The sequence below is a fragment of the Stomoxys calcitrans genome, chromosome 2, assembly GCF_963082655.1.
Source record: "Stomoxys calcitrans chromosome 2, idStoCalc2.1, whole genome shotgun sequence".
NCBI classification, from domain to species: Eukaryota; Metazoa; Arthropoda; class Insecta; order Diptera; family Muscidae; genus Stomoxys; species Stomoxys calcitrans.
Window position 1 is genome coordinate 37,053,478 of NC_081553.1, and position 22,873 is coordinate 37,076,350.

The 22,873-nt window shown below is 38.8% G+C and overlaps 1 protein-coding gene and 1 long non-coding RNA gene across 2 annotated transcripts; both read left to right on the forward strand.

Moving 5' to 3' along the window:
- Nucleotides 1-405: 405 nt before the first annotated feature.
- On the forward strand, nt 406-707 carry LOC106082885 (uncharacterized). Its single transcript, XR_001220567.2, has 2 exons — nt 406-548; nt 609-707. It is a non-coding gene; the product is annotated as an uncharacterized LOC106082885 (long non-coding RNA).
- A 12,331-nt stretch (nt 708-13,038) lies between these two features.
- On the forward strand, nt 13,039-19,244 carry LOC106089829 (G-protein coupled receptor Mth2-like). Its single transcript, XM_013255821.2, has 7 exons — nt 13,039-13,360; nt 17,798-17,908; nt 17,965-18,202; nt 18,280-18,498; nt 18,557-18,677; nt 18,793-18,993; nt 19,063-19,244. Exons 1-7 carry the CDS (start codon nt 13,052-13,054, stop codon nt 19,124-19,126), a joined length of 1,263 nt encoding a protein of 420 aa, XP_013111275.2. The 5' UTR covers nt 13,039-13,051; the 3' UTR covers nt 19,127-19,244.
- The last annotated feature ends 3,629 nt before the right edge of the window (nt 19,245-22,873 follow it).

The window sequence follows — 22,873 nt, forward strand, 5'->3', positions numbered from 1 at the left end:
CTAGGAGACGAATGAGGGTCAACCCCCAAAAATACGTCCATACCGGACATATTTACCGACCAAAAATGAAAAGTATTAGGGACAAGAACACGAATCTGGTATATGGGGGTCCACCCTTAAAGACCGTACCAGCACCGCCGAACAGTACTTATTTCTGGCGCAGCGGAGCAGGTCCTGTCCAGCTAGTTTCTTTTAAAAATAAGTAAATGTTTTTCTACAACTGATCTTAAAGAATAAATAAAATTTTTCTTTAACGTTAAAGCAACTTAAACCTGTATTAAGAACTTTTTGTTTCTTAATGGCTTTTATTTCTCTAGGTGTACTTAGTTTTGTTTTTTTTTTAGGAAAACAGCTCCATAGTTTAAACAAAGCTATAAAACAAAACAATTTTGCCATATGAACATTTAGTAGACTTGCTTAACTGTTTCACATAACTTCACTTCACATAAAGCATTAAAATGAATTTAATGGCTCTGGCATGTAATATTGTGGTGATGACTATCTCCTGGTTGACTATTCAGACTGCAGCGGTTCCCATTGTGAATGTTGTAAGTAAATAATTCTAAAAATTCTTGTGCTAAACACAACTGATTTTTTTTAATCTCAAGAACCCGCCACCTTTTAATCCCGTGGATGCCCCTCACACTTGGCAGCTTTTCTCATGAAATGAAATGATATTAACAAAATAAAAACTATTTATAAGGTAATTTGACGACTTAATAATGATGTTAAGCCATTTGGCTGAAATGAAAGTCATTCATTCAACCAACTGATCCAATTGGCTTGCCAACACAGAAAAATCGAAACAAAAATTCGAAATAAGTAGGGTAGGTCGAAATAGACATTGAATTCCCTGCAACACTGGATTTACCTACTACTACTTTCAATGAAGTTTAAATAAGTATAAACAAACTATGTTCGACCGCTTTCAATCTTGAGAACCCACCACCAAGGACAATTGCGGCTTTCAGAGGTTAAAAGATGTTAAATCGGGAGATCGGGTAATATAGGCGCTATATCAGGCTATATACCGATTTGCACCATATTTACACGTTTCAAAACGCGTGAAGGAAGTAAAGATTTCAGCTTGAAATTTTGCACAGATACATCTTATTGATGTAGGGTTCTATAAGTAAAATAGTAGTGACATGTCGCTGCGTCAGAAGAAATGACTCTTCAATTAATTTGAAAGATAATTAAATGTTGTTGTTGTAGCAGTGTGTTATACACTGAGGTTGCAGCCCTTGACGATGAAGAACTCCATCGGGTCAATCTGGTACGTACAACCGGCTGCCGTAAATGCTCACGTAATGTCCACCACTCAACTCCACTTCAATGCTGTTGTCTTTGCTTAATAACGAGTAAAAAGGGGACTAGTTTGGCCGAGGCAAAATTTTGTAAAAATCCAATAAAAACTAGTGAGGAAAGGCAAAAGTCGGGTGGAGCCGACTATATAAAGGGTGATTTTTTTGAGGTTAGGATTTTCATGCATTAGTATTTGACAGATCACGTGGGATTTCAGACATGGTGTCAAAGAGAAAGATGCTCAGTATGCTTTGACATTTCATCATGAATAGACTTACTAACGAGCAACGCTTGCAAATCATTGAATTTTATTACCAAAATCAGTGTTCGGTTCGAAATGTGTTCAAATTTTGACAAATTTTGTTCAGCGATGAGGCTCATTTCTGGTTGAATGGCTACGTAAATAAGCAAAATTGCCGCATTTGGAGTGAAGAGCAACCAGAAGCCGTTCAAGAACTGCCCATGCATCCCGAAAAATGCACTGTTTGGTGTGGTTTGTACGCTGGTGGAATCATTGGACCGTATTTTTTCAAAGATGCTGTTGGACGCAACGTTACGGTGAATGAACACATTTCGAACCGAACACTGATTTTGGTAATAAAATTCAATGATTTGCAAGCGTTGCTCGTTAGTAAGTCTATTCATGATGAAATGTCAAAGCATACTGAGCATCTTTCTCTTTGACACCATGTCTGAAATCCCACGTGATCTGTCAAATACTAATGCATGAAAATCCTAACCTCAAAAAAATCACCCTTTAATACCCTACAATTATGAATTGGGGCAATAGATATATGTATATGAGTGCTATATCTAAATCTGAACAGACTTTTTTCGAACAGATCGTTTGAAAATTGTGGTCACTACGGCCATTTAAGTGCAAATCGGACGATACATACATATGGGTGCTATTGGGTTGCCCAAATAGTAATTGCGGATTTTTTCAAAGAAAGTAAATGCATTTTTAATAAAACTTAGAATGAACTTTAATCAAATATACTTTTTTTCTAAAGCAAGCTAAAAGTAACAGCTGATAACTGACACAAGAAAGAATGCAATTACAGAGTCACAAGCTGTGAAAAAATTTGTCAACGCCGACTATATGAAAAATCCGCAATTACTTTTTGAGCAACCCAATATATCTATATCTAAATCTGAACCGATTTTGAAGAAATCTTGAAAGTATGTTAAGATCAGTAACAAAACAATCCATGTCAAATTTTGTGCAGATGGGTTGAAAATTGTAGTTTCTTCAGGAATTAAAGTGCAAATCGGGCGATACATATATATGGGAGCTATATCTAAGTTTGAACCGATTTTTCTGAAATCTTGCAGATAGTTTAACCTCAGTAATAAAACAATTTGTGCCAAATTGTGTGCAGATCGGTTGAAAATTGTAGTTACTACGGTCATTAGAGTGGAAATCGGGCGATACATATACATGGGAGCCATATATAAATCTGAACCGAAATGGATGAAATGTTGCAGATATGTTAAGATCTGCAACAAAACAATCCGTGCTAAATTTTGTGGAGATCGGTTACAAATTGTAGTTACTATATCCATTAAAGCGCAAATCGGGCAATACATATCTATGGGAGCTATATATAAATCTGAATCGATTTTGATGAAATCTTGCATGTATGTTAAGATCAGTAACAGAACTATCCATGGTAAATTTGGTGCAGATCGATTGAAAATTGTAGTTACTACGTCCATTTAATAGCAAATCGGGCCATAAATATGTATGAGAGATATATCCATATCTGAACCGATTTTGATGAAATCTTAAAAATATGTTGAGATGAGTTATAAAACAGCCAATCCGGGCATGGCTGTATATTCCAGCTTTATGCAAATATGTTCCGATCTGAAACAAACTTGGGTTGTATATCGAGGGGTCTCATACAAATCAGTGATTTTTTTAATTTAAGCGAAATTGGGTAATAAATGAGCCCTTTAAAGTTCCAAAACCGTAAATCGCCAGCTATATCTGGTATCGAATCTGGATGCCAAAATCGTTCTCTACTTCCAAAAGGCTTTAATGTCATATTGCCACTGTCGGTAAATATGTCCGGTTTGTTGGTATTTTAGGGGTAAGGGTGACCAACCAGACACTTGACCCTCAGAATAGATATAAGATTTGTGCTCTACTCTCGAATAAGTTTGATTTTAACTCCATATTGCCGAGGTCGGTAAGATCTAGTTTGGGGGGATTAGAGTCACCAACATTGGATATCAGATTAATATTGTTATGATTGATCGATATATCCCTATGACCAATTTTGGAAAGCGGGGCGGCCCCCCAAGATACCCGACCCCAAATTTGTATACCAATTTTTGTTTGTTTTTGGGGTAGCAAAATTTCGCTTGAATCGCCCCACCAAATCTCAGAGATTTTATGTTTTTATACCCACCACCGTAGGATAGGGGGTATATTCATTTTTCCGTTTGCAACACATCAAAATATCAATTTGAGACACTATAAAGCATATATAATTCGGATCGTCCTAAAATTCTAAGACGATGTCCGTTTGTCTGTCCGTACGTCTGTTGTAATCTCTCTACAGCTTTCAAAAACTGAGATATTGAGCTGAAACTTGGCACAGATACGTCTTTTTGATGCACGCTGGTTATGTTCTTGAACGGGCCAAATCGGACCATATTTGGATATAGCTGCTGTATAGACCAATCTGCCGGTAAAGGGTCTGAAGACCATAAAAGCTTTATTTTTTATCCGATTTCGCTGAAATTTGGAATAGTGAGCAGTTTTGAGCCTCCGAACGTTCAACTTAAATATGGCACAGATCGGACTATATTTAGATATAGCTGTCATATAGACCGATTTGCCGATAAAGGGTCTGAAGCTTTAGTTTTTAACCGATTTCGCTGAAATTTTAAACAATCAGTATCTTAAGGCTTTCCGTCATCTGACCTAAATATGGTACAGATTATACTATATTTAGATATAGCTGCCATATAGACCGATCTCCCGATTAAGGGTCTGAAGCACATAAAAGCTTTATTTTTAAACCGATTTCGCTGAAATTTGAAATTGGGAGTATTTTTAGACCTCCCAATATAGGAACCAAATATGGTTCAGAACGGACTATATTTACATATAGCCGTCATATAAACCGATCTCCCGATTGAGGGTCTGAAGCCCATAAAAGCTTTAATTTTTAACCGATTTTGCTCAAATTTTAAACAGTGACTAGTTTTATGCCTCCCAACATAGGACCCAAATATGGTTCAGATTAGATCAGATAGTTAGATATAGCTGCCATATAGAGGCCACCATAGCGCAGAGGTTAGCATGTCCGCCTATGATGCTAAACACCTGGGTTCGAATCATGGCGAGACCATCAGAAAACATTTTCAACGGTGATTTTCCCCTCCTAATGCTGGCAACATTTCGGAGGTACTATGCCATGTAAAACTTCTCCCCAAAGAGGTGTCACACTCGGGCACGCTGTTCGGACTCGGCTATAAAAAGGAGGTCCCTTATTATTGAGCTTAAAAAACTTAAATCGGACTGTACTCATTGATATGTGAGAAGTTTGCCCCTGTTCCTTAGTGGTTCATGGGCAAAATTTGCGTTTGCATTTGCCATATAGACCGATCTGCCGATAAAGGGTCTGAAGCCCATAAAAGCTCCGATTTCGTTGAAATTTAAAAAAGTGGGTCGTTTAGGTCTCCCGACATCCGTCTCAAATATGGTTTGGGTCGGACTATATTTAGATATAGCTGCCATACAGACGGATCTGCCGATTAAGAGTCTGAAGCCCATAAAGGCTTTATTTTTTTATCCGATTTCGCTGAAATTTGAAACAGTGAGTAGTTTTAGGCCACCCGCCATCCGACCCAAGTATGGTAAAGATCGGACTGTATTTGGATATAGCTGTCATATGGACCGATATGCCGATTAAGATTACTTATATTTATTAGACCACTCAATTTCCGTGCCGAATTTGGGTGCAAAAGGGCGTTTTCATATATACCCGAGGTGGTGGGTATCCAAAGTTCGGCCCGGCCGAACTTAATCCCTTTTTACTTATTGAAAATTAGAGTAAGAGGGGGGGACTGCCACTTTGGATTTCACGGCACTAGTAACCTTTTCAAGATGTGTTCAAGGCAACTATCCCTGCTGAAACCACGGAAAGGCCAGTGTACCCAATAATGAAGTGAAGCAAGTATCAAGATTTGCCCGGACTATGCCAAGTTAAAGCCACTCAGAACAGATACTTGGTATCCCTCATCCTTTACGTCACCATTGCTCTACTCTTTACTGGCCACACACATATTGGGTTGCCCAAAAAGTAATTGCGGATTTTTGAAAAGAAAGTAAATGCATTTTTAATAAAACTTAGAATGAACTTTAATCAAATATACTTTTTTTACACTTTTTTTCTAAAGCAAGCTAAAAGTAACAGCTGATAACTGACAGAAGAAAGAATACAACTACTGAGTCACAAGCTGTGAAAAAAATTGTCAACGCCGACTGTATGAAAAATCCGCAATTACTTTTTGGGCAAGCCAATAGTATTACGGCTTTCAAATTCCAAGCTTGTGATTTTTCCTAGTGTATGCTAAAACCCGATAACCAAGCAAAAATAAACAAGGTCACGTTATGGCATAAATTGCCTAAACAAAATTAAAAGTTTTTTTGTATGTTTGTTTGTTTACACAAGTGTTTTTGACATGATCAATGACAGCCGGAATTATACAATAGGAAGAAAATATCAGCTTGACAAGAATTTCTACTAGGGTCAAAGCAGACTTTTAACTAAAAACAGCTAAAAAAAATGTGGTTGCGCTAAGTTCAGATTAATTGTAGTATAGCTTACATTGAGTTAAAAAATCCAAGATTTATTTTAAAAATCTGCTTAAGTGTCTAAAATGACTTCGAACCATTTTCTTCAACATTTTTATCTGGACTTTCAGTTAAAATAATTGTTTTTGTAGTGTTTGCATGAAGTGTAACAATTTCGTTTAACTCCAATTTTGTCCATTGCTGTTTTTGGAATTATTTGAAGACAGTTGGTTACGTTGCCAACTTAATGTCGACACTGGTCTGTGGAATAGCCCCTAATACAAATCAAGTGCAGTTTACATGCTGATTTTTATTTAGTTGAAATTATCTGAATGAACACATCATCCCATAGTCAACATTAATTAAAATGTTAAGATTTTGCGGTAATTACCAATCATTAATGCTAAAGTGGAAGTAAACATTTTTAATAGATTTTTTAACCACATCCCATCTATGACCGTTGGACTAGGAAGAAGTGAAATGTATCTTTAACCACAAGGCCAACGTGCGGAATGGTTTTCGTAATCGTTAATATCTGTGTGTCATTATGGTTTCTGGCACACTTTACTTTCCAAAAATATTTCATATCAATTCGTTAATGCTGAGCTTTAGATTTTACATTGATATTGGAAGTGCTTCAGAATTCAAATCGGAAAATTGAATTATTTGGGAGCTATAGCAAGTTTTTGACAAATAAAATCCATACACAAGGCTTGTTTAAAAATTTATAACACAACATGATATGCTAAATTTCACACAACCCGAGTAAAAACAAGTAAAAGCGTGCTAAGTTCGGCCGGGCTGAATCTTACATACCCTCCACCATGGATCGCATTTGCCGAGTTCTTCTCCCGGCATCTCTTCTTAGGCAAAAAAGGATATAAGAAAAGATTTGCTCTGCTATTTTTATTATTATAACATGTTGGAGACCTGTGTAAAATGTCAGCCAATTCGAATAAGAATTGCGCCCTTTGGGGGCTCAAGAAGTAAAATAGAGAGATCGATTTATAGGGGAGCTGTATCGGGCTATAGACAGATTCAGATCATAATAAACACGTATGTTGATGGTCATGAGAGGATACGTAGTACATAATTTCAGGCAAATCGGATAATAATTGCGACCTCTAGAGGCTCAAGAAGTCAAGATCCCAGATTGGTTGATATGGCAGCTATATCAGGTTATGGACCGATTTGAACCATACATGGCACATTTTTTGGATATCATAACAAAACACGTCGTGCAAAGTTTCATTCCAATCGGATAAGAATTGCGCACCCTAGGACTCAAGAAGTCAAGACCCAAGATCGGTTGATATGGCAGCTATATCAGGTTATGGACCGATTTGAACCATACATGGCATATTTATTGGATATCATAACAAAACACGTCGTGCAAAATTTCATTCCAATCGGATAAGAATTGCGCACTCTAGAGGCTCAAGAAGTCAAGACCCAAGATCGGTTTATATGGCAGCTATATCAGGTTATGGACCGATTTGAACCATACATGGCACATTTTTTGGATATCATAACAAAATACGTCGTGCAAAATTTCATTCCAATCGGATAAGAATTGAGCACTCTAGAGGCTCAAGAAGTCAAGTCCCAAGATCGGTTGATATGGCAGCTATATCAGGTTATGGACCGATTTGAACCATACTTGGCACAGTTGTTGGGTATCATAACAAAACACGTCGTGCAAAATTTCATTCCAATCGGATAAGAATTGCGCACTCTAGAGGCTCAAGAAGTCAAGACCCAAGATCGGTTGATATGGCAGCTATATCAAAACATGGACCGATTTGAACCATACTTGGCAAAGTTGTTGGATATCATAACAAAACCATCATGCAAAATTTCATTCCAATCGGATAAGAATTGCGCACTCTAGAGGCACAAGAAGTCAAGACCCAAGATCGTTTTATATGGCAGCTACATCAAAACATGGACCGATATGGCCCATTTACAATACCAACCGACCTACACTAATAAGAAGTATTTGTGCAAAATTTCAAGCGGCTAGCTTTTCTCCTTCGGAAGTTAGCGTGCTTTCGACATACAGACGGACGGACGGACATGGATAGATGGTCTCAGACGAATATTTCGAGTAGTTACAAACATAATGACGAAATTAGTATACCCCCACCTTATGGTGGAGGGTATAAAAATTGATATCGTCAGATCCAAACATATGTGGGATACAATAAAGTTGGATCTAATTAGATGGATTTCCCATTTCCAATTATATATAATTACTAGCTGGACAGGGCCCGCTCTGCTGCGCCTTCTTTTACTTTCTATGGAACAAAATTATCCTTTGAATATTTATTTTCGACAATTAAAGAGCTTTTAGTAAATACCATGCTACGAAAATAGTAAATGTATATTGCCTGACTGACAGTGTTACAATATAATTGGTCTATGAAAATTCGCTCGAAGGGTTTTGGGTTATTTAAGTTTGGATGTTAGATGTACTCCATTCTAAAAAGACTTTAATAAAGCCCGATTTTTTCATAATGTCCGATTTAAGGGTATTTTGGTTTAAGGGTAGTTTATGGAATGAGGCGTCCCCCAAAGACTTGTTCCCAAAGTTGTTTATCAAATTCGTTATCTAATCTCAAATGCGTTTTATTTGAGCCACATATTGCCATGATCGGTAAATTTGTACTCTTGGGGGAGTGTTTTGGGGAAGGGGTAGACCCCCAGAAAATTTGTCTTGAAAGTTGGTAACAATTTCGTGTTCTACTCCCCAATGTCCATCATAGGAAACTAGCTGTTGGATAAAATATTCTTTCCATATCCTCAGTATGCTATCTTTATCAGTTACCAGATTTCCTTGCGCTCTAAATCTGGTGCTACTAACTACCATGTTTTTTGCCGCGGGGCCCATGAACATTCCACTAAGGAACAGGGGCAAACTTCTCACATATCAATGAGTGCAGTTCGATTCAAATTTAAGCTCAATGATAAGTGGCCTCCTTTTTATAGCCGAGTCCAAATGGCGTGCCGCAGTGCGACTCCTCATTGGAGAAAAGTTTTACATGTCATAGTACCTCACAAATGTTGCCAGCATTAGAAGGGGAAAACCACCGATGAAAATTTTTTCTGATGGTCTCGCCAGGATTCGAACCCAGAAGTTCAGCGTCATAGGCTGACATGCTAAACTCTGTACTTTCCCAATATATCCGTCAGCATGTGTACTGCATCGTCTCTATAGAGAGTGGGGCCATTGCAGGTATAGTTCCGGTGTTTTTTCGTGGGTTGCCAACGTTACGGGGATCCTTTTTTACTATTCCTTTGTTTCTTATAGTGATTCTCATAGTTTTCCGGGGGGCGGGTTACTGGCCCAGCGCCCCAACCGTATGGGTTTTGTGAGATCGCTCAAGTATCCCTCGTTATGGGGAGCCGCATGCTTCAAGATCCGACGCTCGCCTTCAGCTACCCCTAACCTGGAAACAGACGTCAAGACGCCATGATGTTGGCCATTAGTTATCTGAAGGGGCCAATAACTCGTCTTGTCATCTCGAGTATCATTAGCACTCAGTATTTAATTAAGAGCCAGTGCCAATCTGACTCCTCACTGAGACTCTCCTCTTCAACTAGTACCTCTATAAAAATACTAGTCTGCAGACTTGTGCAATTTTTACCACAGATGTATGAACACGTGCGACATTGAATTCAATGCTTGGATTTTTCTAAAGCATTTCTTAACCGCAAAATCAAAGAGAGAAAACTTATAAATATCAGCAAGGCATTGTAATTACTCGAACTAATACACTTTACATTCCAAAAATAATATTTAAAATTCATATAAATTTCACTAAGTAAAACGACCTATACAAGGACCGATGGAAATTTGACAATAATGGTGTATAGGTGCCCAAGAAGTTAACAAGTAAAAGCGTGCTAAGTTCGGCCGGGCCGAATCTTGGGAACCCACCAACATGAATTCTGCTAAAAATTTATACAAAATAAATTTAGTAGAGGACATCATGTTATTCTACGTACCAAACTTTTGTCATACCGGTAAAAATTAAAGCTTCTGGGAACCGGACAAAAATGATCGAGAGACCGGTTTACGTAAGACCTATATCAGGTTATGAACTGATTTGGACCGTATTTTGCACAGCTGTTGGAAGTGGTAGCAGAACACCGCATGCAAAATTTCAGCCAAAGCGGACAACAATTGAGGCTTGTAAGGTCTCAAGAAGTCAAATCGGGATATCGGTTTTTATGGGAGCTATATCTTAATCTGAACCGATATGGCCCATTTGCAATCCCCATCGACCTACATCAATATTAACAATGTGCAAAATTTCATTCGACTAGCTTTACGCGTTCGACTAGCTTAACGCGTTCGACCGCTATCGTGATTTCGACAGACGGACGGACATGGCTAGATCGACTCAGAACATCGAGGCGATCAAGAATATATATACTCTATGGGGTCTTAGACCATTATTTCGAGGTGTTACAAACGGAATGACTAGATTAGTATACCCCCATCCTATGGTGGTCGGTATAGGAAAGGGAGTTCGGTTTATTAAAAAGTTACGTATATCTGGTTGTAGTTGTATCAGATGAATACAGATTGCCACATGCAAAACATCAGCCATGTTTTCATCTCCCTATATAGTCTTTCTACAATCTCAGTGGACATATATTAATAAGCAGTTTATGTGCAGTTTTTGGAGCGATTAGATTGACTCGTTTGTAGAAAAGGTGAGTTTTGATAGACAGACGGGCATTGTCTTGAAATGTCGTGACGGTAGTAAAGTAGTAAATCCGTCTTATCTCTCTGCCCTGCTAAATAAGTCATATAAGATGAGTTTAGTTCTAAGTTCGGCGGGGTCGAATCTTATATACCCTCTTTCATGGATATCTTTTTAGATAAAACAAGAATCGCACTTGTCGAGTTCTTTCCCGGCGTCTCTTTTTGGGCAAACAAAGGAAAGGATGAAAGAAAAGATTTGCTATGCTATTGGAGCTAAATCAAGTTATGGTCCGATTCGGACCATAATGGAATGAATGTTGGGGACCACAGTAGAAGTAATTGTGTAAAATTTCAGCCTAATCGAATAAGGATTTCGCCCTTTAGGGGCTCAAAAATATTTAGACCATATTTGATACGTATGTTGAAGGCATGACCATGGAGAAGCCGTTCTACAAGATTTCACCCAAATCAGATGATAATTGCGCCCTATAGAGACTCAAGAAGTCAAAATCCCAAATCGCTTTATGTGGCAGCTATATCAGGTTATTGACCGATTTGAACCATACTTTGCACAGTTGTTGAAAGTCATAACAAAACACGTCGTGCAAAATTTCAGCCAAATCGGATAGGAATTGCGCACTCTAGAGGCTCAAGAAGTCAACACCCCAGATCGGTTTATATGACAGCTATATCAAAACATGGACCGATCTCAACCATACTTAGCACAGTTGTTGAAAATCATAAAAAACACCTCATGCAATATTTCAGCCAAATCAGATAAAAATTGCGCCCTGTAGTGGCTCAAGAAGTCAATATACAAGATCGGTATATATGGCAGCTACATCAAAACATGGACCGATATGGTCAATTTACAATCCCAACTGGCCTACATCTATAAGAAGTATTTGTGCCAAATTTGAAGCGGCTAGCTTTACTCCTTCGAGAGGAGCTTTCGACAGACAGACAGACGGACGGACATGGCTAAATCGAAATAACATTCCATGATGATCAAGAATATATACACTTCATGGGGTCTGAGACAAATATTTCGAGGAGTTACAAACGGAACGACGAAATTAGTATACCCCCATCCTATGGTGGAGGGTATAAAAATTAATTTGTGTTTGTTTATCGGCTTGCTTGTTTGTATGTTTGTTTGTGTGCTTCTTATAGACTTAAAAATGGCTGAACCGATTTTCATGAATGACCCCGTGGTGAAAATAGGGTATTAAATTTTATGATACCTGAAGTGGGGGCGGACCCTTCCCCTTACGATAATTTTCAGAAACGCCAGATTTCGGTGATGGGTGGTGCGATTTAAGCGAAATTTGGTGCACTCTCTTATAGTACCCTAAAAAAAAATTTGGTATAAAAACTTTTGATGGGGAACCTAGGGGGGCCGCCCCACCCTAAAACTACCAAAAATATATTTGGACCAATCAGGACAATATGGGACTCAAATAAAAGATATTTAGAATAAGAAAACGTATCTGATATCCAATTGTCGAACCAAGTGTTAGGGGGACCCCCCCAACCCCGAAAACACCCCTAAATCGGACATATTTACGAACATCGCAATATGGGACTCAAATCAAAGTAACAACGTATTGAATTTTCAGAAGTAAAATTTTTTGACGGTCAAATGTTCATACAATATTGTATGTATGCTAGTCCCACTAATGCCTATGTTTGTCTCAATCTCACGAAAGGTCACATGCAATATCAGTTGGCGCACAGCATCAACGGTTATTGGAAAAATAAATGATTTTGGACGAACTTCATGAAATTCGTCTTGGAGTGAACTACGACCTTGGTTGAATTCACTGGTCCTTAATGGATCTTCATCGCCAATAATTGAATTAAGTTCATCCATGCACTGTTGTTGAGTTAATCCACGTCGAAAATTGTAGAAAATAATCGCACGAAATTGTTCACGATTTAATTCCATTTTTTGGGCGAGATGAATCTTTTCAGTTACTGTAAACAACACAAATAGCGCTCGTATGTCAAAACATTCTGAGTACGTATAACCTCAAAAATGTCAAGCTTTACGATAAAGCCGTCAGTTGGCAGATTGCAACACAAGAATTGTCCAATCCCCAAATATAAAAGGCAACCCTCGTAAATATATATAATTAATTACAATATATAACATTTATAATCTATTTACTGAGTTTCTTATCACTTGGCAGTACTCGTTGAGCTATCAAACCATCAACATGCACGCATTTACAAAGTGTCTCATGTTGATATTTTTAATGTCGTCTTTAGTCATAAGTATAGCAAATTCTTATGGCAAATTGGATTTGAAATTGTGTTGTGACCAATGGAAATCCTATAGTCTGAAGAGATATGAATGTGAGGAAATTTCAACGGAACATGGAAATATAAATTGGACCAAAGGCATGGATTTGGGTGGAGGTTTAATCAGTACGGTGAATATTCAAAATGATTTTGAACACAAAGTTCAGAGTCCTTGCAAGGAACCAGCACTTATTAGGACCAAAGATGATCTAATAATTATGGAGGTAAGATATAGAGGAAAATGATCAGCAGTTTAAAAAGACCGATCGACCATTTATCTTCTTCAATTTCTAAAGTTTGGAAGAAGATGTTTTAGCACTGCTATGTGTAGGTATCCATAAAGCTGCTGAAGTAGCCAAGCTTTATGTTATGTACTCTGCCCTGGGATAGAAAAACATGACATTGTTCATTGCTTCTTGCTGGACCATGAACTTTGCATTCATACTATTTCCCATGAACATTCTACTAAGGAACAGGGGCAAACTTCTCGCATATCAATGAGTGTTGTCCAATTCAAGTTTATGCTCAATGATAATGGGCCTCCTTTTTATAGCCGAATCCAGGAACAGGGGCAAACATTTCGCATATCAATGAGTGCTGTCCGATTCAAGTTAAGGCTCGATGATAAGTGACTTCCTTTTCATAGCCGAGTCCGAACGGCGTGCCGCAGTACGACACCACTTTGTTGAGAAGTTTTTACATGGATGCCATACCATTTACTTCAAATGCAAATTTTTTTGCCCATGAACATTCATCTAAGGAACAGGGGCAAGCTTCTCACATATCAATGAGTGCAGTCCAATTCTAGTTTAAGCTCAATGACAAGGGTCTCCTTTTTACAACCGAGACCAATTGGCGCGCCGCAGTGCGACACCTCTTTGAAGAGAAGTTTTACATGGCATAGTGCCTCACAAATGTTGCCAGTATTAGGAGGGGAAAACCACCGCTGAAAATTTTTTCCAATGGTCTCGCCAGGATTCGAACCCAGGCGTTCAGCGTCATAGGTGGACATGCTAACCTCTGCGCTACGTTGGCCTCCATTTACTTCACATTGAGTAAATATTTTTGCCCATATTTTAAAATATTTCATATATAGAACATATTGGGTTGCCTAAAAAGTAATTGCGGATTTTTTAAAAGAAAGTAAATGCATTTTTAATAAAACTTAGAATGAACTTTAATCAAATATACTTTCGGTTCATAACCTGGTATAGCTGCAATTTAAACCGATCTTCCAGTTAGACTTTCTAAGCCTCTAGAGGACTCAATTCTGATCCGATTTGGCTGGAATCTAGCACGTGGTGTTTTGATAGGACTTCCAACAATTGTGCTAAGTATGGTTCAAAGCGGTTCATAACCTGATATAACTGCCATATACACCGATCTCCCAGTTTGACTTTCTGAGCCTCTGGAGGGCGCAATTATTTCTCGATTTTTCTATGACTTCTAATGGCCATAACAAGTATTTATAGTCCATATCAATAACTTGATATAGCTTCATATATATTTGAAGAAGTCATTCAAAGAACATGTCAATGTGCGATTCATGGTGGAGGGTATATTCGTATAAGATTCGGCTCGGCCGAACTTAATGAGCTTTTGCTTGTTATGCCCTACACCATAGGATGGAGGGTATGTTACAAACGTCATTCCGTTTGTAACATATCAAAAAATTGATCTGTGGTCCAATAAAGTATATATATTCCTGCTCGTCTTGACATTCTAATTCGACTAAGCACTGTCCGTCCTACTGTCGAAAGCACGTTAACTTTCGAAGGAATTAAGCCAGGCGTTTCAAATTTTGCATGAATACTTCCTATTAGTGTAGGTCGGTTGACATTGCAAATGGGCCACATAGATCTATGTTTAGATATAGCTTTCATATGAAGAGATTATACTTTTTGAGCCTTTATAGAGCGCACTTCTTATCCCATTAAGATGCAATTTTGCACAATGACTTTTTCTATGACCTCCACTTACTTGTCTAACATGGCCTAAATCAGTCCTCAATCGGGGCTATTCTTATCCGATTTGACTGAAAATTTGCACAATGACTTTTTCTATGACCTTTAACATATAAGCCCAATATGGTCTGAATCGGTTCAAAACCTGTTATAGCTACCATAAAGCCGATCTCCCAATTCGGTTGGCATTGTAAATGGGCCACATAGGTCTATGTTTATATATAGCTCTCATATAAACCGATTATACTTCTTGAGCCTCTAGAGAGCGCACTTCTTATCCGATTAAGCTGAAATTATGTACAATGTCTTCTTCTATGACCTTCACTTACTTGCCAAATATGGTCTGAATCGGAGCTTTTCTTATCCAATTTGAGTGAAATTTTGCACAATGATTTTTTCTATGACCTTCAACACACTGGCCATATATGGTCTGAATCGGCTCAAAACCTCTTATAGCTACCATATAAATCGATCCCCCGATAAAATTTCTTAAACCTTTAGAGTTCACATTTTTTATCAGATTTGGCCAAATTTTCCACAAAGCCTTCCCTTAGGACCTTCAACATACGTGCCAAATATGATCTGAATCGTTCGTGAACCTAATATAGCTCTCATATAAATCGGTCTCCCGATTATGCTTCTTGAGCGCCTAGAGGGAACAATTCTTATGCGATTTGGCTGAAATTTTGCACAATGACTTCTACTATGATCTCTAACAACCAAACCATGTATGGGGCGAATCGGTCGATTACCTGATATAGCTCCAAGAGCATAGCTATTATTATCCACTAACCTTTTCTTGTCCATAATGTACTTCCTTTTTTTTCGGCGGCGACCTCTTCTGCAGTAAAGAGGAAGTCCAAGTCTTGGATCTCTATGTTCGCTGTAGGTGTAAAAGCCTAAACTACTGCCTATTCCTAAGGCGTAGACTTTAGTGCATCTCGAGACATGTCGTTTGCTCCTCCTTACCCTATCGCAATAGAATTGTTTACGTTTTTGTACACCTGATGCATTGGACCACAGCATTAGCCATCTCACTCTCATGCCTGAAACTTCCGAGCAGTAACAAAGGCCGATTTTGCGAGAGACCTTGCGTATCGCCGAGGACAATTTTACATCGGCAGCTGCGCCGTCGTTTTCGTCGGCTTGTGCGGCTTATAAATTAAGCTGCTGAGCTCAGCAAAAAAAATTAAAAAACAAGTAAGTTCGGCCGGGCCGAATCTTGGAAACCCACCACCATGGATTCTGCTAAAATATGGGAGTTTGTTCCGATATATAGATGTGGACCGTGCTTGGCACAGTTGTTGAGTGTCATAACAGTACACTATGGCAATTTCAGCCAAATCGGATGAAAATTGAGGCTTCCAAGGCCTCAAGAAGTCAAATAGGGAGTTCGGTTTATATGGGAGCTATATCAGGTTAAAAACTTATTTGGACCGTACTTGGCACAGGTGTTGGAAGTCATACCAAAACACTACAAGCCAAATTTCATACAAATCGGACAAAAATTGTGGCTTCCAAGGTCTCAAGAAGTCAAGTCGGGAGATCGGTTAATATGGGAGCTATATCAAGTTACAGACCGATTCGAACGGTACTTGGCATAGTTGTTGAGAGTCATAACGGAACACTTTGTGCAAAATTTCAGCGAAATCGGATGAAAAATTGAGACTTCCATGGGCTCAGAAGTCAAATCGGGAGATCGGTTTATATGGGAGCGATAACAGATTGTAGACCTATTCGGACCGTACTTGGCACAGGTGTTGGAAGTCATACCAAAACTCTTCAAACCAAATTTCCGACAAATCGGACAAAAATTGTGGCTTGTAAGGACTAATCAGCGATGGTTTATATGGGACCTATATCAGGTTTTAAACCGATTTGGACTATACTTATCACTGTTGTTGGAAGTCATAATGGAACACATAATGTCCAAATTTCATCCAAATCGGACTAAAAAAACTGGCTTCCAGGGGCTCAAGAAGTCAAATCGGGCGAACAGTATATATGGGAGCTATATGAGGTTATAAACCGATTCGGACCGTACTTGGCACATTAGTTGCAAGTCATAACAGAATACTAAGTGCAAAATTTCAGCCAAATCGGGCAAAAATTGCGGCTTCCAAGGTCTCAAGAAGTCCAATCGAGAGATCAGCTTATATGGGAGCTGTATGTAAACCTGAACCGATATGGCCTATTTGCAATCCCTAATGACCTACATGGATTTTAAGTGTCTGTGCAAAATTTCATGCGGCTAGCTTTACGCGTTCGAACTCTATCGTGATTTAGACAGACGGGCGGACATGGCTAGATCGATTCAGAACGACGATCAAGAATATATATATTGGGTTGCCCAAAAAGTAATTGCGGATTTTTTAAAAGAAAGTAAATCCATTTTTAATAAAGCTTAGAATGAACTTTAATCAAATATACTTTTTTTACACTTTTTTCTAAGGCAAGCTAAAAGTAACAGCTGATAACTGGCAGAAGAAAGAATGCAATTACAGAGTCACAAGCTGTGAAAAAATTTGTCAACGCCGACTATACGAAAAATCCGCAATTACTTTTTGGGCAACCCAATACTTTATGGGGTCTTAGACGAATATTTCAAGCGGTTACAAACGAGATTAGTATACCCCCATCCTATGATGGTGGGTACAAAAATTGATTTTAAAAACTTTGTACTTAATTATTTTGCAGCATATTTTTGGAGATTTTTGTTTTACACCCCAAAGTATCAATGGAACCCAACAATATACCTTCTTACCTCTCCCAACGAAATGTGACGTGATCGAGAAGAGCAATGTTCAGGTAGTGTCCCATGATTGTTTGCCACATTTGTATGCTAAAACAAATTTCCCCTGCAGGAGGAGTCAGTGGATCGAGTGAGATTTGCACATGTAGCCAAGTATTTCACAGGAGCAATTCTCTTTTTGATTCTTCTACTACCGACCATTTGTGTCTACACATCAATCAAGGAGCTAAGAGAGAAGATACAAACCAAACTTTTCATATGCTATGGCATAGTGACGATAATACCGTTTGTGCTGATGATGGCAACAATCTATGATTATTACTATCCGTTCTTGAACAATCGGCAAAGAAGTGAGGAAGCTATAGAAAAAAAATCATGTTTTTTAACATTTTATATAAACAAAATGCCTATAATCTCTCTCTTCCAGGCATTATATATAAAACTTCATTTTATTTTGGCATTTCCGGCATTAACTGGTCGGGTGTCATATGTTTTGAGATGCGGCGCACCTTTTCTCAAACATGTTTGGATGCCAGTCCGAAAAAGGATTTTAAACGTTTCATTTGGTATTCCTTGTATGTGTGGAGTTTGTCATTTGTAGTGGCGCTATTGGCATCGGCTTTTGCCATAAAGCATATGGATGATGGTAAATAGTTTAATTTTTCCTTAAATTTGCCCTTTTAAAACCCTTTTATCTCTGCTAGTTTTCCTCTTGGTATTCTTTGTTATCCACACAATAATCTTTTTGAAATTGTCATTTGATATTTGCGTGACACGCCTTAACGCCGCAAAATTGAAAGAAGGAAAACAGTCCGTATGGAAGAAGTAAGTCAAATTTTGTTATAGCTTCTAAAAGCTCAAAATAGATGTTGAAATTTGACAAATAATGGAAACTAAGCTGATTTTTAAATATCCCTCACGATTTATATATTCCTTGCAGTGTTCGAATCATTGTCCGTCTATCAGCCATGATGGGTATCTCACAACTGACACACTATGCGGTGTATATGGCCTGCGAATTGAATGGAGCCTCCCTAATGACTGCCGTTCATGTCACAAATATTATTTGCTGTCTGGATGCTCTGGTGATTTTAGTACTCTTTGTTATGAGAACAAATGTTAGGAACATGATAAAAACAAGGTAAAATTTCTTAAAATGCATAAAGTTCTGAAAAATAATAATTTCTAAAAAAAAAATTGTTCATTATAGATTCAATTCCTGCTGCGGTAGCAAATGTTCATCTAAGTCAAAAGGCCCGCAAACGGCAGTTTGAAGTAAGAAATGTAATTTGTAATCACTTACATCAGTATTCGGTACTAAAAGACTCCTCTAACATGACTTCCTCATATGTGATACCAGCACAGAAATAATAAAAACTATATTCAATTAAGTAATTTTTACATTCAATCAAAAAAATTTACTGAAATCGGTCCTATAAAGGAATTTGTATTATTGAATAACAATTTTGTAATGTGGATGTGATAAGCCCAAATATCCAATACTATTTTAATTGAAATACATATAAAGGGTGATTTTTTTGAGGTTAGGATTTTCATGCATTAGTATTTGACAGATCACGTGGGATTTCAGACATGGTGTCAAAGAGAAAGATGCTCAGTATGCTTTGACATTTCATCATGAATAGACTTACTAACGAGCAACGCTTGCAAATCATTGAATTTTATTACCAAAATCAGTGTTCGGTTCGAAATGTGTTCATTCACCGTAACGTTGCGTCCAACAGCATCTTTGAAAAAATACGGTCCAATGATTCCACCAGCGTACAAACCACACCAAACAGTGCATTTTTCGGGATGCATGGGCAGTTCTTGAACGGCTTCTGGTTGCTCTTCACTCCAAATGCGGCAATTTTGCTTATTTACGTAGCCATTCAACCAGAAATGAGCCTCATCGCTGAACAAAATTTGTCAAAATTTGAACACATTTCGAACCGAACACTGATTTTGGTAATAAAATTCAATGATTTGCAAGCGTTGCTCGTTAGTAAGTCTATTTATGATGAAATGTCAAAGCATACTGAGCATCTTTCTCTTTGACACCATGTCTGAAATCCCACGTGATCTGTCAAATACTAATGCATGAAAATCCTAACCTCAAAAAAATCACCCTATACATATAAATATGTATGCATATAAATAATTTTAGCTCAATAATCTGGGACCTGCTTTTTACAGCCGAGTCCGAACGCAGTGCCGCAGCGCCGCAGTGCGACTGCTCTTTAGAGAGCAGTTTTTACATGGCATAGTACCTCACAAATGTTGCCAGCATTAGGAGGGGAAACCCGACGCTAAAATTTTTTTTTCTGATGGTCTCGGCAGGATTCGAACCCAGCCGTTCAGCGTCATAGGCGGACATGCTAACCTCTGCGCTGCGATGACCTCGCAATTTTTGTCCGATTAAGCTGAAATTTTGCATGCCGTGTTTTGTTATGACCTTCAGCAATTGTGCCAAGCACGGTTCAAATCGGTCTATAACCTGATATAGCTCCCATAGAAACCGATATGACTTCTTGAGCCCTTGAAAGCCTCAATTTTCATCCGATTTGGCTGCAATTTTGCACATAGTGTTCTATTTCAATTCCGTCCATAACTAGACATAGCTCCCATATTTTAGCAGAATCCATGGTGGTAAGTTCCCAAGATTGGGCCTTAGCTCGCTTTTAATTGTTAAAACTGATTGATTTGATAAGTATATTTGTTATATACACAACCAGATTCATTCAAGTCTAATTTTATCCCCTACTCCCTAAGATGGTTTATTTCATGTCTATTTTGTGTCGACGGACAGCTTTGGGGGTTGTTTGGGGTGGGGTGGCTATCAAGAAACACTTGGACCAAATATTTTATATGAGAGTTGTGCTTTGCTTTCAAATACCTTTCATTTGATACCCATATTATCCCAATCGGCTAATACGTCCCGTTGGAGAGTTTTTAGGGTTGGGGAGACCCCTTAAATACCTAGGCGGCAGAGACACCTCGACACTTGGGGGCAAATTTTTATAGCAAGTTCGAACTTTACTCTTAAATACCCTTCATTTGATATCCATATTGTCCCAATTGGTAAACATGTCCGTTTGGGTGGTTTTTGGGGAGGGGCATCCCCCCAGATTATTTGACCCCAACGTTTTGTACCAATTTTGTGTTTTTGAGTTACCAAAATTTAGCTTAAATCGGTGCACCCATCTCCGATATCTAAGGTTTTTTTGACAATTGGGGACAGATCCGGAGGACAGATTCGTAATCTACTGTCGTAGACCTTCGCCTCAAGTGTCAAATTGCCGTGATCGACCTATATGTCGTATTGAAGGGTATTTTGTGGGTGGGCGCTGCTATTAGGTTAGGTTTAAAAGAGGGTGTGGATATTAAACCGCCCCTGACACTATGGACAGTCAGTTATCGGCTTGATGTCCGCTCTAAATACTATAAAGTAACCTCGAAAAATGAAATTTTATTCAGGAATTCCGTGTTGCTTCTAAACTCCTTAACTGTTTTCCATGCCACGCTCCTAAGTTGGTTTATGTCCGGTATTGTGTCGCCATCTAAGTGTCGGTATCTGTTAGCCGCGAAAGCCGGGCAAAGGCATAGGAAATGCTCCAACGTCTCACCATCTTTCCCGTATGCCTTAGAAATGCTGGAGGCCACCGTAGCGCAGAAGTTAGCACGTTCGCCTGGGTTCGAAATATATATATAGGGTGGTTATACCCTCCTAATGGTGGCGACATTTGTGAGGTTCTATGACATGTAAAAACTTCTCCTCAAAAGAGGTGTCGCACTGCGACACACCGTTCGGACTCGGCTATAAAAACGAGGACCCTTATTATTGAGCTTAAACATGAATCGGACTGCACTCATTGATATGTGAGAAGTTTACCCCTGTTCCTTAATGGAATGTTCATGGGCAAATTTAAATTTTTACCTGACACATGCTATAACATGCCACACCGATTTTGCATAAGTGAGTTTGTAGTCCTATGTGTCATTTCATGACACCGAAAGCTATACTAACCTCCTTCTTACTTCCTTAAAGTAATAGCCTCGTCCTCTCACGATCCGGATCACCCCATACGATTTTCGCCGTCCTACCGACCGTTTCGCTGTTCACATAAGCGTTTGTCGCCCACTCCCTTAACTTGGACTGCGTCGACCCGAAAGGATTCGCGTTAGCCAAGCTTATTGACGGCAGTTCTCTGGCCTTCACTGACAAATCGTCTGCTTTCTCATTCCCAGTTACTCTGCTATGACCGGGCACATAAACGATGTGCTTCGTGCCATTCTCAGAGAAGGCGTTTATCTCCTTTTTACATTACAAGACTACTCATGATCTTACCATCCTGGTTGTTATTGTCCCTATGGCCTGTTTACTGTCCGTAAAGATGTGCATACTCGACGTCCTCACGTATTCCGTGATAGCCCGTAGCTCTGCCTGCAGGACCGCATTATGGTCAGGCAGTCTAAAACAGATCTCAGTTCCTGAGTTTTCAATGTAGACCCCAGGCACACTCTGTCCTCTAGCTTTGATCCATCCGTGTTGCATGATCTTCCAGATGACAATACTAGGGTTCCGTCAATCCAAGACTATGCCGCTGGCATACCAGTGCCTCGCTCTCGACTTCAAGGTTCATCTCAGGTATCCAATCGGAAACCTCTTCCCTCCCTTTCAGGTTTCCTATCGTCGCCCCGATTATACCGCGCTGATATGAGCTGCTTCTATCCTCAATCCATTCTCCCTTCTTTTTTTCTATCATAGCCGCAGTGACTGCCACGCACTTAATCTGTATGTCTATGGGTCAGATATCTTAAATGGTCTCCACTGGCATAGTGGACGTGTTCCTTATCTCTACGCCTATGCCAAGACAACATGTTCTCTGAACCTGTTGTATGGGGTTGCCCAAAAAGTAATTGCGGATTTTTTAAAAGATAGTAAATGCATTTTTAATAAAACTTAGAATGAACTTTAATCAAATATACTTTTTTCACTTTTTTTCCAAAGCAAGCTAAAA